This window comes from Heterodontus francisci, chromosome 1 (assembly GCF_036365525.1).
Source record: "Heterodontus francisci isolate sHetFra1 chromosome 1, sHetFra1.hap1, whole genome shotgun sequence".
Taxonomy (NCBI): domain Eukaryota; kingdom Metazoa; phylum Chordata; class Chondrichthyes; order Heterodontiformes; family Heterodontidae; genus Heterodontus; species Heterodontus francisci.
The window spans coordinates 275,172,664-275,187,418 of record NC_090371.1 but is presented as its reverse complement, the minus strand read 5'-3'; the positions used below and the strand labels follow the sequence as shown (position 1 = coordinate 275,187,418).

Genomic DNA, 14,755 nt, shown 5'->3' with positions numbered 1-14,755 from the left:
GTGACAGAAAAGAAAAGTATACATGCAGGATGTTTACAGAAAAAGAAGGCCTCAGTTTATAAACCACATATAGCTTCATATTCGGCACTGATAGGAAGGTTCTGATCTATGAGTTATATTAAGTCCTTCTACTTTTAAGTCTGGCCATTTAAAAGGATTTTACCAAGGGTGCATTCCAAGTAGTTTATCATTTTCCAAGTGTATATATATTGCCGTAAAACACTGCAACTTGCCCACTGTTCTGAATCAAAGCAGTAATCATGCATTCAAGTTGCACAAAGGAGCTAAACTCTGGTTTAAAAAGTTACATTATGCTAACCAGTTTTAAATGTAAAGCACCTTGCATGATCTATATTGAGTACTAAACTACCCTCTGCATTTATCACAGCCTTCAATAAAAGTATTCCAAAAATAACATTTATTTACTTAGAAAATGCAGTGTGCATAAATTCGCATAGCTAAGATGCATATTCAACACTTTATTGAAAGAGGGAAGACTTGCCTTCTATTGCAGAAGTTAAAGAGACCTCAGGTTTTTAAGTTGACAGCTAACCACTGCGCCTACATTGCTATCCATTGGAAATGATGTTCCAGGCCTACTCACAAGATCAGTCTTGGGCATGTCCTGATAGTCTGCAGAATAGTAGGATGACGGTCGGGGCATTCCATTGCCATCAGATGTAGGTTTAGGTGGTTGAGCGTGCTGTCTGTACGTAGCACTTTTAGGCGTCCAGCAGAAAAGATTGATGGACTCTCGCACACAACGCTCAATGTCAATTTCTGAAAACCAAAGATGTCAATTGGTAACTATAAACACAAAAGCCAAACCGTGCCAGTTAGGTCAACTGAACCCAGCTGTCTATTTGCCTCACTTGAACCCCTCTCTCAGCCAATACAGACAGCACAAAACAGTGATACAGTCACTGAACTCTTCCAGATTCACTGCATACACTCATCTCTGCCTTTCTTGTGCCCAACATCTTCCTTTCCCTCTTGCATTTGTATTTGTTTAAAGGGCAGTAGAATATGTTGTAAACAAATAACATTCCTAAACATGTTGATTGTCATAGAACAAACTGAAATATCATGGAATAAGCAGATAGAAAGATCAGCGAGAAAGAATTACAAATACCAACATGCACTGTAATCTAATAGTAAACACAGAAGTACTATTGATCTCAGCAGACCTTGTACAATTTCATTCATCAGAAGATAGCAGGAAATGGACCCTGCACTTCTGGTTAAAAAGTCGGTTCAGTTGGTAGCATTCGTGCCTCTGAGTCAGAAGGTTATGGGTTCAAGCCCCACTGCAGAGACTTGAGCACAAAAATCCAGTACTGAGGAAGTGCTGTAACTGTTGGAGGTGTAGTCTTTTGGACAAGATATTAAACCAAGGCCATGCCTGCCCTCTCAGGTGGATGTACAAGATCCCACGCTATTATTCGAAGAGCAGGGGAAATCACCCTGGTCAGTGTTTATCCCTCAAACAATACCTAAAACAGATGATCTGGTCAGTTATCACATTGCTCTTGGTGGGACCTTGCTGTGAGTAAACTGACTGCCGCATTTCTTGTACTGAAATATTGGCTACACTTCCAAAGTACTTCATTAGCAGCAGGTTGCTTAGGGATACCTTGAGGTTGTGAAAGGAGCTATAGAATTGCAAGTTCTTTCACGTTTTAATAAAAAAAAAGAGTTCTACATCCTTAACACCAGCATCTACGAGGACTCCTTCACTATCTCAACTCAACAGCTGAGGAGCTCCCAAGTCTTCAAACAAAATGTACCTGCCATTCTCATAATAGAATACTGTTAACTCATGTAAAATCGTGCTCCAGCAACTTGGAACATACTCTTAAAATCTTTTGATTTGGTTGAGCTGGCTGGAAGTCAGGGTAATGTAGGGCGCTATGATTGGCTTTAGGTGCTGAGGAAGGAGATATTAGACAAATTGGCAATCACTCTTCCATGACTCCTGCTGGCAGTATGCTTGTGTTTTGCTCAGGCTTGGCTCTGATGGTCTCTCAGTTGTTTAGCTGGCAAGATCAGCGAGCAAGATTTGCAGAACAAGAATGACCACAGAAGTGAGAATCCCAAGGTTCATTACTGAACTGTTATTTTCCCAAATAGCATCTTTCCTTACATTACAACAATGTCTATACTTCAAAATTACTTTACGCGCTCTAAAGAGCTTTCCGAGTCCTAAGATCATGAAAGGTGCGATATATATGCAAGTCTTTCTATTTAAGTGTGGACTGGTTAAGGGGTGAAAATCAGCAGGAAAATTGAAGGAAATTTTAAAAACTTTTGCAGGCACAAACCACAGACTTTATTATTGAATATTACTGAATCTTTTAAAAAAAAATTTCAACTCTTCTTCCGTGTTGTCAGATTGCATGCCCAGTTTCAACCACCAACATTTTCCTCCAGCCGAACACTGGGAAAAACAAAGCCAATGACTTCGGGCCCAGTACAAGCTCCATACTCTCACTATCGATTCCATCTCCCTACCTAGCCATTGTATCGTGCCAAAATGGCAGTTTGCATTCTTGGCATCCTATTCCACTCTGAGCTGAGCTTCTGATCCCATATTATCTCCATTTAAAAGAAAGCCTACTTCCACCTTTGTAACATCACCTCCCTCCACTGTGACCTCAACCTATATGTTGCTGAAATCCTCAGCCATGTCTATAACACCCTTGACTAATCCAGCGCCTCTGATTCACCAACCTCCTTAAACTTCAGCTCAATTAAAACTCTGCTACCCATATTCTTTCTGGCCTTGTCCCACTTATCCATTCACCCCTGTTCTCACTTATCTACATTGGCTCCCAGTTGCCCAACACCTCCTGTTTGTCACTGTACTTGTTTCAATCATTCACTCCATTAGTACATTCCAACTCAGCTAAAGAACTTTCTCTCCTGTTCCGTCCGATATCTTTTACATTTAATCTTATTTTTTCCTACATTACAGCATGTGATGGCACTTCAAAAATATTTCATTGGCTATAAAGTGCTTTGGGACACCCTAACGCTACAAGGCACTACATAAATGCAAGTTTATCTTTCTTTTTTATATCTATGTCCCATTGTTCTAGATCTCAGTGCCTGGCAATAGTCTGCTTCTATCCTATCTCATGCCTTCATGATTTTCAACACCTCAATCAAATCATCCCTTTGAACAAAATTAAGGGGCTGACTTCCCAGGTAGTAATCTCATATGCCATTCACATGATGGCTACAAACTAGTTAGACTTTAATTTGTGGACTGAGACTTGACCAGGTCCCTCGGTAAGGCCATTAAATAATAGTTCTTTATCCAATTCCTTATTTATAGCTTCTCTATGTGCAACCCTACATCTTTAATATATTTAAAATACAGAAGAGCACATTCACATTGAGCTGCTGAAAACCACATAATTGCACAGAAATACGAGTAACTGCTCCCCCTTAACCATTTTTCCGTGTCGACCATAAACTAATTATTGACTTGCCCTTGTACATATTCTACCTTAAGTCTGTGGTTATCAAATGCAAAGACCTGGTCATTTTTATTCTACAAAATCAACATAAACGAATTATTAAAGATGTAAAGCTCAGACATTTGCTCAAACAAACATTTGTCAAAATTTTAAATATGCAAGAAATCACTTTTTTAATAGATCAAAAAAATTAAGTTAAATAAATATTTAGTTGTGAAAAATACCTGTGGTTTTTCAAATCACTGAGAGCAGTGGAGCCATAATAGGGATGAATAGTGAAATGAAAGCAGCCACATCATGTAGCCACAAGTGAAAACATAAATTATTGTACAAAGGAATTTCTGCTCTGGGTGAAATGGCATTAGTCAGATTCTGGGACCATGCTTCAGGGAGCAGGCGTATACAAATTGCCTGGGAATTTTCATCAAGCGACAGACATTGGCTGGACGCCACACCAAAAGGGAGCTGCAGGTGTTATTATGCTGCTTTCCCCGCCTCTGCACCTCAGCCAATGCTGACAAGGCTGGCTTTGGCATGTTACTAATAAATCTTTTGTCAAGAAGGAAATTAAACGAATAAGATAAATTGTGTTACAGTACTTTGATTTATGTGTAAAAAGCACACTTAAGTAGCAAGGGGGCCTGTATATTTTTGGAACAATAGAAGGAGGGTACAGCCAAAGAGTCACTGAAGTGGGACAAAGGCAGACCACGAGCAATGCTGGGTTATCAGTAGGCTCAGGAGATAAACCAGAAAAAAACTATGTTGTTTTTAAAACATTCTTGCAGGAGTCTTCCTGTGCTGCCTTTTCCCCTTACCACCACCACCAAACCCTCCCCTTCCCCTCCACATACACAAACTAGCACATCATTCCTCAAGCATACTTTAACAGGAGGAATCTGAATATGTTACTGTGCTGACTGAGTTGAAATAATGAAAGAATGATATTGAATTCACTAACAAGTGAACTGCAAACAAACTCACCTTTGAGGAGCACAGAATTCTAAGTGTATGCAGGCATAATTTAAATAAATCAACTGAACATTGCCAAGTTATTTTTATTATTTGGAAACTCATGACTATTGGCTTTCTTTCTTTTCTGGATTTTCTCCCCTCATCTCCTGAAGGTGCTGACCCATCCCGAGATAGGGTACCATGGCACTAGCCACTCGCTGACACTTTGCCCAAGCGGCCCTCCTGCTTGCACGCTAGTCACGGCCGAGGTCAATCCTGTATATCCACCTATACAAACACTTTCCAATAAGAATCATTGCATGGGAATCACAAACAGGAATCTGGGCAGATTTATGCTCCCCTCCCCAGTCTAGAGGCAGTGAAACCAATCGTAGTATCTGTCCCGAGTTGCCAACTAATTCAATAAAGAATCTGGGATCTTCTTCATCTGTAAGGCACCATTACACACTGGGTAGTGCACTTATCAGCGGCAGCACTGATTCCAATCAGTGTTGCTGAAATGAAAGATAAAATATAAATTACAAACTACCACGTCCTTGCCTGGGGGCTGCTGGTGTACTTGGGAGTAAATAGAAAATTGCAGAGTGACTACTACGGAACTGAAGGATGCATGAGAGAAGACATTGCTTCCTCTGGTTGATCCCTTGTCTTTCAGGTTGTTCTTTACTTGTCCTAAAGAGGAACCAGAACATTCACCTAAGCAGTTGCACCCAATAATAGCCTGAAGCAGGGATAAAAAGCTGTTCTGATACTATCAGTGATGCAGGTTATCTTTACTTATCTCCATTACAGTTCAGGACATGATACAGCAGCACTTCTCGATGGTAAGCAAGTTTTTACATTTGATAATACATCCACAATGTAAGCAATACAGTGAACATTGCACAACAGAGTTCTATACTTCACATTGCATAGATCCATTAAAACATACACTTGGTTTCTGGTGTGGCAGTGAAGCAATTTCAATCACATCGAATATATTTCTAGCTTCTCTGGTTCCTTTCCTGAGAAATAAACTGATATTGTCTGACATAATAAATGAGCATGAGGGAGCGTGATGTAAACTGAGTACAGGTAAAATCTGGTAAGCAGCACAAATCACAGATCACCCTTCTCCACCACTCCCCTTTTGCTGGTGGCCCGATTCTCAGCTTTCAGCTTGGACTGGTAGCATTCTTGCCTGAGTTAAGACGGTTGCAGGTTCAAACCCCACTCCAGGACTTGAGCACACAGTCTTGACTGACACTTCAGTGCAGTACAGAGGGAGCTCAGCATTGTCAGAAAGTGCTATCTTTCAGATGAGACATTAAACAGAGGCCCTTTCGGTTTGTTCAGGTAAAGGATTCCATGGCACCATTCAAAGTGGAGCAGGAAAGTTTCCCCTCAGTGTTCTGGCTGACATTTATCTCTCAAACATCACCAAAACAGACTAGCTGGTCATTTAGCTCATTTATCTGACTCAGAGCTGAGCTTACCACCCCATATCTTCTCATCATAAAGACCAGCTTCTTCCACCTCTAGAAAATTGTCTGTCTCTGCCTCTGCCCATCAGTTGCTAAAACACTCTTCCATTCCTTGGTCACCCTCATACTCAACTATTCCAATGCTCACCTTTCCAATGTCAGTTTCCCATCCTCCACCCTCCGTAAACTTCAGTCATCCAAAATTCTGCTGCTCATATCCTATCTGGTACCAGGTCTCGTTCACCCAACTCGCCTGTCCCCACTAATCCACATTTCCTCCCGGTTGCCCTCAACAACTCAAAACCTCTCAAGTTAAAGCTCTCGATGGCCTTGCTCCCTCCAGCTCTGCAACTTGCCTCCCTCTTGAATTTCACATTCCTGTTCTGATGTCCTCCTCTCTTTGCCCCACCATTGACAACCATGCCTTCTGCCGTCTAGGCTCCTTGCTCTGGAATTCACTCTCCATCACTCTATCCTTTTAAGGTTCTCCTTAAAAAGTAACCACCCAGCCTTTTAGTCAATCCTCCTAAAATCTCCTTCTTTGTCTCGGTGTCTAGTCTTACTTGATTATGCCTCAGTGAAGCACACTGGAGGTGTATTTCTAGATTAATGACACCATATGGATTTTGTGCAGCCGGAGGGGCTCCCATCGCTGGACAAAAAAGGAGGAACACCCCTCCCCAAACCCAAGACCGCAGGGAGGGCGCCTCGTATTAGGATGCGCCCTCCCCACATGGCAGAAGCGCCCATTGCTGCTGTTTAAATCCCAGCAGTGGGGGTGGGGAGGAGAGGACCCTCAAGTGGCTGTTAAATAGGCCACGCAAGGGCCCCAATTGGCCTCTGGACGGTAAGGCTATCGGCGGACAATACTGCCCCCGGCAAAATTGCCTGGTGAGAGGACAGCGACGGGCCCTCCTCCCCTCGCCTCCGATCGTGATTCCCTGGGCACCCCGTCTCCAACCCCACCTCAAGGCAGCCCACAATATTCCGCCCTATAAATGTAAGCTGTTGCTATAAATAAAAAGAAAACAACTGAAGCATTTTACAATTTTTTTTGATGGTAAATGTTACATCTAGATATTCAGGGTTGGGGGGTTGTATCTAGTGGGAGACAGATGTAAACTCCAGAAAAATAGCAATGGCACAGCTATTTTGGCTGTTGGTCCTTGTTTAAATTGATTTTTCAACAGACTTACAAGAAACCCCGGCAGAATTTTTGTGCCAAATTGTCTAAAAAGCTATCATAGTCCATGGGAAATGAGTTTCCTGCGTTTTAAAATAAATACAGCTAAATGACCTGCTTTCAATCACATTTTCTGTTGGTCACAATTAGGACATGAATCCGATTGGTGACAATGATGACAGGTACGAAACAGATCAACATGATTTCCCTGGTCGATACAGGTCAACATATTGGTGGGTTGTGAGAGCACAATGCTCCTCCTTTCAATGTCTTCTACATGATGGATAACACATTAGCGATGTTGCACATTGCCTGTGGAGACTGATCGTAATCTGCTCGTCAAATACTGATTGCATAACATACCTTTCCCCTTGATGGCCAAGCCACAGCCATCTGTAACTGGTACTATGTCTGAGGTGAATTAAAGTACATGGTACATATTACTCGTTCACGGGATGTTTCAGGGACGGGGACAAGAGGTCGATCATTTCTGGCAATTATGACATTAACCACAAGGTAGCACTACTGGTGTACTTGCAGAATTACCACCAGTCTTTATGTTTTCAAATGGCTTGACATTTTTTTTGGTTGAAATGGTATGCAGTTCTATACATTTTAGTATGCAAGTCTGCCCAGTTGTGCCATTAGTTTGTAAATGATTCCAGAGGGAACTCGGGCTTCAGTTTTGGTCATCGTGCCAGCCACATGTCCAGGAAACGTGGCAAGTGACTGAGTGCAGGTGAACAGTTTGCAGCCACACATTCTGAGCAGAACATGATTCTAATTTGGAGTTGGGCACATAAAGTTCACTTCTTCAAAAATATTTTTTTAAATAAAAGAAATATACAATGAAACTGCATGAAAATTTCACACAGCTACTGTATACTGACCTGAAATCCTAGTGTCAGCACAGGTAAATAGTACATCTAGATCTAGGCAGGCACACAAGCTGTGCCAAAATATTTTACAATGTAATTTTGTCAGATGTTCAGTGTTAATGTAATTAAGATTTAAAAAAAATACGAGTATCTTAAATTTTTCCACTGTTCCATTGTTGAAGGAATCCATAAGGAAATTCTTCTGACTTTGTTGTGACCTGGAATGCACTTTTTGAAATTCAAAAATGAATTGAATAAATATTTGAAGAAAAATCAGAGGACTGTGGGGAAGAAGCAGGTGTGTGGGATTAACTGGATAGCTCTACCCAAGAACCAGTAAAGGCATGATAGGCTGAATGGCCTCTTTCTGTGCTGCATCATTCTTTGATTTTACGACTACTTCAGTTGCTTACTGCATATTGTCGTACTGAGCCATAGGGAATGGCAGAATTGTAGATTCAGTACCTGGTTTGACGTAAAAGATCCCATGGCACTATTACAAAGAGGTGAAGAGCAGGAGAGTTATCCCCGGTGTCCTGGTCAATATTACCCCTCAATCAACATCATAAAAATGATCACCTGGTCATTATCACATTGTTGTTTCTGGAAGCTTGCTGTGAGCAAATTTGGCTGCCACATTTCCTATGTTGCAACAGCGACTACAATTCATAGGCTATAAAGCATTTTGAGTTATCCAGTGGTCTTGAACGGCGCTATATAAGTGAAAGTCTTTCTTTCCTTTCTAATACTTTAAATACATTTTGTAAGGAGTGTTTCAATTTTTTTTTTACTGGGACAAGCTTGATGAACCAGCTGGTTTTCCCCCCCCTGTATACTCGTAAACCAAACATCATTTAAAGTGTAATCTCACATTAGAAATAGTTGCAATTCACCTCTTCCCTGATATTCCTGGGAACCATGTTCTGTGGAGTTACTGGAAGGACTGGATCACTGCAGTCTAAGAAATATCTACAGACCACTATGTTCTGTCTTTTACCAATTTCCTACCCATATTGCTTTAATATGATAAGCTTTAGTTACATCAAGAAGCCTCTTTGAGGCACCTTATCAAATGCCTTTTGAAAATCCATATGCATAACATACACCGTCTTTCCTTTAACAACTCACTGTGTTATTGCCTCAAAGAACCCTATTAAATTTGCCAGACTTCTACAATTCCATGCTGTCTCTCAACTAAACCATGTCCTTCTAAACAGGTATTAATTTTTTCCTGCACTGTGGCCTTAAGATGCTTCTCCATGATTAATTTAGACTGATGGATCTATAGTTATCCGAATCATCCCTTTCTCTCTTTTTAGAGAGAAGGGTTACATCGTCAACCCTCCAGTCCTCCGGCATGACTCCCAAATAACAAACTCTGGTCCCTGAAATGCTTCCTTAAATATGACTTATACCAGATAATATAGCATGATGGTTTACTGATCTGATGCCTAGTGCGTTCTTGTAACAGATGGATACATTGCATCCTAAAATATTTCTGCTTCCCTGTTCACTTTATTCTTTAGCTGAACAAATCATTGCAATTTAAAATAAGGTTCCGTTGGCTATTTTCTGTAAAATAGTCCCAATGTGTCTTTGTGATGGAAAGGTAGAGCCCAATACACAAAATACTGAATGGAATTCATTGAAACATATATGATTCTGAGAGTGCTTGATGCTGAGAGGCTGATTCCCTTGGATGGAGTGTCGACAACATGAGGGCATAGTCTCAGGATAAGATGACAGCCATTTTGGACAGAGTTGAGGAGGAGCTTCTTCATTCAGAGGGTTGGGAATCTTTGGAATTCAGCTCAGAGGGCTGTATAGTTGTTGAGTATATTCAAGGTCAAGATAGGAACATAGGAGCAGGAGTAGGCCATTCAGCCCATTGAGCTTGCTCCGCCATTCAATTAGATCATGGCTGATCATCTCCCTCAATATCACTTTCGCGCGCATATCTCCATAACCCTTGATGTCATTAGTACCTAGATATCTATCGATTTCTGTCTTGAACATGCTCAATGATTGAGCTTCCATAGTCCCCAAAGAATCACCACCCTCTGAGATCAATAGATTTTTGGAATCTAAGGGAACAGAGGGATCTGGGAATTCGGCAGGAAAGTGCAATTGGGGTTCAGGATCAGCCATGACCTCATTGACTAGTGTAAATCTTGAGGGGCAGTGTGGCCTAAGCCTGCTCTTATTTCTTTTGTTCTTGTTACAAGTTAACTGCAGCAGAAATCCTCTTCTGGTTGTGAGACATTGCTATGTGTAATGCTGAGCCACTGAAAATTAGGTTTCTTGTGCAAAATGAAGCCAGATACGAGTACAAATATCCATTAACAGAAAACATAGGCATCTCTCACCATCGTGTCTTTGATCTAGTTTACTGAACAGTTCTCTATCAGGGGACCTAATAATGAGTGAATATATTCTGCAGGCTGGCTGGCCTTCCACCTTGCATTCACTGTAATCTTGACCTCATCCAAAGCTCTGCTGCCCGCATCCTAACTCGCACCAAGTCCTGTTCACCATCACTCTGCTGCTCGCTGACTGACCTACATTGACTCCTGGTCCGCAATGCCATAATTTAAAAATTCTCATTTTTGTTTACATTTCCGCCATGTACTCACTCATCCCTGTCTCTGCAATCTTGCCCAGCACTACAACTCTCAGAGATCTTTATATTCCTCCAATTCTGGTCTCTTGAGCATTCCTGCGTTTCATTACTCCACCATTGGTGGCTGCCCCTTCAGCTGCCCAGGCCCCAAGCCCTGGAACTCCTCCCTAATCCTCACCTCCACTCTCTCCCTCCTCCTTTAACACACTCCTTAATACCTATCTTTGACTTTTGGTCACCTGTTCTAATATCCTTTTACATGGTTCAGTGTCCAATTTTGTTTGGCGATGTTTCTGTGAAATGCTGTCAAATGCTTTACTACACTAAAGGCACAATAAAAGTGCAAGTGTTAGTCTTGGTCATATATTCAAGTCACTTGTTCCAGCCATATTCCCATGGCATTACGGTGGGGCAAAATTCGGGATTCAGAAGCCGACTCCACATTAAAATAAAATTCACATGACTCATTTAAAGAATTCTGAAAATGATTGTAACAATTTGACTATTTTGGTTTGAAAACAATTTGAGGCATGTATAATTTAAGTACTGCTGTTTACTTGTTGGTTTATTTTTCCTTTTATTCTTGTAACAAATCTGATCTGCAGCTTGGTGATTGAATAATGTGGCCCGTCAGGCAGGATAGCACCAGCCAATCGAGGCCTACACTGGGGAACCCATATAAATTTTTGGTGTGTAACTGGTTGTTACAAAAGGTATATTGTTACCCCTGAGGGACATTACTTCCAGTCACTACATACTTCAAAATTTAAGCTTAGGTTCATAGGAAGAGCAAGTTTGCCTCAGGAAACTGCAATTTGCCATGAAGAGGCCTAGGGCTGAATTTTTGGGCCCCGCTGGGGTCGGGCATGGAGCTGGATGGCGCCTGAAAATTATGAGGTCTCCCAGTGTGCCAGCTTCCTGACCCCGTTCATTTTGGCTAACTTGGGGTCAAGGTTTGGCAAGGCCGCCCGGCCTCACAATGAACCTAGTTGCCTGCCCGCTTTAAGAGCCTTGTTCACCAGTGATTAAGGATGCCGACTGATTTTTTCCAGTTGGCAACTTCCTGGAGGCAGGCACCCAGTGCCAGGCTGGTGTGCCAGAGCGCCAGTCTGGTCTACAGGCCCTCACTGCCTGGGCGGGAGTGCAGCCAAACACCAGCCTGTAGAGAGGCTTCTCTCCCACAGTGGTGCCCTGGCTGCCTTTTCTGTTTTTTACTTAAATTTTAAAAAAATTGGTTGAGACGATGCCTTCACGTTGAAGCACCCTCTCGGTTACTTACCATTTACTGCAGCTGAGATAGACCCTCTAGCTTCGCTAGCTCGCCCGCTGCCCTTAATGGACAGGCATCATGTCTCCATGCCAATTAAAGGGGGCGCCCCGGTCAAAATTTCAACAAGTGCCAGCTCCCCAAGGGCGGGTTTGCAGCCCAGAAACAGTTCCAGCTTCTGTTGTCCATCAATGAAGTGAAAATTCAGCCCCTAGTGTTTGGAAAGGGCCCAAGTCATAGTATTTCTACTTTCTATTCCCTAATGTAGATTACAAAATAGCACAGGACCAAGACTGATGGAGCCACATTATTTATACATAACTAATAGTAATAATTAGATTGGAAGAGGTGAATGTTTTGTCCTAGCATGAATGCCCAATTAGGAGAAAGAAATTGTACCAGACTTAACAATTGTAGAATTAAAAATTGCTTCAACAACCCTGCATTTTCCTTCTATAAACAAATGCATCTTATACTAAGCACCCTATTGATATCACAGAGTCATTAAACATATATCCTGATCCAACTGCAGTAAGTAGTCTGGATGCCCAGACATAGTAAATCAACAAAACTGAAGCCACTGCTGCCAGATTAAAACTGCATACTTGACGAAACTCAGTGTAACCAAGTTTTTGACTGTAGTTGAGCGTGTACCTCTGGTATTCTATCATAGGATACTGCGTACTGAAAACCTTTGCCAAATCTCCTAAGGACCACTCACACGAGATTCTTACCTGGTAAGTCTGAAAACAGTAGAATACATTCATTGAATCCGTTGGCCAGTAGTCTGTCTCGCAACTGTTGCAGAATGGCTACTCCAATACAGAATGGGAATGAAGAGTTGCCTAGGAGTAACGTGTCCCATAAGTGAAAGATCTTGTGCAAAGGAAACACATCTGTAAAAAGAGTCACAAAGATGGACAGTTTCAGCAACTAAGACGCATATTTAGTCAGAAAACAAGATTGAATTTCTCATTATACTAAATGTTATTAAAACGGTCTTTGAGAGGTTTATCTCAGTAACAGAAAATTGGTAACTGTATAATATTGTAACCAACATTTACCTGTTTGAAACTAGCTTTTTTTGAAAAACTTTTTTTTTTGTTGGTTAGGCTTCATTTCCAATGCTTGTTTTACAGTAATTTTATTTGGGGAATAGACAAATTTGGAAGTGGCTGCTGTTTTGCACTTTAGTATCCTGCTGTAAGTTTCAATTGCAATCTGATCAAACCCATTTCATTGATTCACTAAAACCAGTTGTGTCAGCATCATCATCAAACCAAATCCACCACAACAGAAAGTATCAGTGCAAATGTTTACAAGTAATGGAAAATTAGCACCATTTTTTGTCAAAGCCTGTGCAAAGCTTGTTCATTAAAATACTTTTTATGCAATTATTCCATACAAATCATTTGAACGTTGAGAGCAACAGCCCATGTTGTGACCCTTATTCCTTTTATCTCAAATTACTTAAAAGAAGCAAATTGTAGCCTGGTTTTGTTAGCGAGAGTGCATGCTAGAGACATCAATGAGCTGAGGTTTCTGCCTTTATATTCTTCTTATACATTTATGTTGACTTAACACTTAAAAGGTTTTCATGGATTTCTTTCCTGAAGTTTGTCAAATAAATATTAGTACTACTCACGTGTAAACATTGTGAGAAACCATGGAATGGCATAAAGCTGGAAAATACAAAACAAAGCACGATTAAGCAACGTCACATTGTGTGTTCCACAGGAAGATTGATTAATTAATTGATGTTATATTGGCTGCAAATACCAGTGAATGCCAACTTAACCATTAATTTTCATAGTAGGTTCATGTCCTGCAACGTGCCAGCACTGGTAGTACTCTCACATTGGAGTTAGAGGTCATGGGTTCAAGCCCCATTCCAGCACATAATCTAGGCTATCGCTTTGATGCAGTACTGAGGAAGTGCTGCATTGTTGGAGATGCTGGTTTTTAGACGAGATATTAAACCCTGCCTAGCTGTTCAGATGGACATAAAAGATCCCACAGCACTATTCAAAGAGGAGCTGGAAGTTTTTCTGGTGTCCTGGCCAACATTCCTCCCTCAATCAAGACCACCAATAATAGATCAGCTGGATATTTGTTCGCATTTCTGTTTGTGGGAACTTGTTGCACACAAGTTGGTTGCTGTTTGTCTACATCCTGATATAATAATTCATTGGCTGTGAAGTGCTTTGGGACCTGCTGAGGACATGAAAGGTGCTATATAAATTCAAAATGTTTTTTTCTTTTTTGCTCGGCTTTCCTCTAAGACTACCTGTTTGCAAGGAAGCTGCTGATCCTGACATACTACCTGGTCTCAGTTCGAACCTCAACAGTATTGATCCCAACACCACGCAATGTAATCCGAACACAGAATTTCCCACCAAATTATTTCCTGACAAAACCGCAAGAAAATGGTAATTATTATTCCCTTTTGTATGGATGCCATTTGAGGCCATTCACCTCTTTACCATATGTGGGTGCTTGCTGACACAGAACAGCGGTTATATTTGCCTATATAAAAAGTCACTGCACTTTGTTACATGGAATGCTTTGAGATGTTTTGGGCACTCAATAAGATGATTCATTGAAACAAGCAATTCCTTTAATCCTCCACATACAACTGTGGTATAAGGCTTGGTCTCAGACATGTGTCAAATTCAATCTACAGCTAGCCATTCAAAGACTGCAAGAGCAGCCCAGGAGTGTAACTCTGATTTATTTTCAATGTTGTGCCTTGGTGGGGTTTCTTGGACCCCTTTTACCATATCCTCATGGGAGTACAGCTACGATAGGGAACTCCTATTCATTTATGCAGAGGCTGGGATTTTACGGGACCCTGAGGTGGGTTCGGAGGCTGGGGGGGGCACAAAGA

The 14,755-nt window shown here is 41.3% G+C and overlaps 1 protein-coding gene across 6 annotated transcripts in view; it reads right to left on the bottom strand.

Moving 5' to 3' along the window:
* The window catches only part of tbck (TBC1 domain containing kinase), a 196,372-nt gene that overhangs the window by 79,159 nt on the left and 102,458 nt on the right, over nucleotides 1-14,755 (bottom strand). For all 6 annotated transcript variants that reach the window (XM_068045581.1, XM_068045572.1, XM_068045590.1 and 3 more), the window contains 3 exons: nucleotides 13,514-13,550; nucleotides 12,603-12,764; nucleotides 605-780 (listed from right to left, as the gene is read on the bottom strand). In XM_068045581.1, the coding sequence (XP_067901682.1) occupies nucleotides 605-780; nucleotides 12,603-12,764; nucleotides 13,514-13,550 (375 nt within the window). The remainder of the gene's footprint in view (nucleotides 1-604; nucleotides 781-12,602; nucleotides 12,765-13,513; nucleotides 13,551-14,755) is intronic.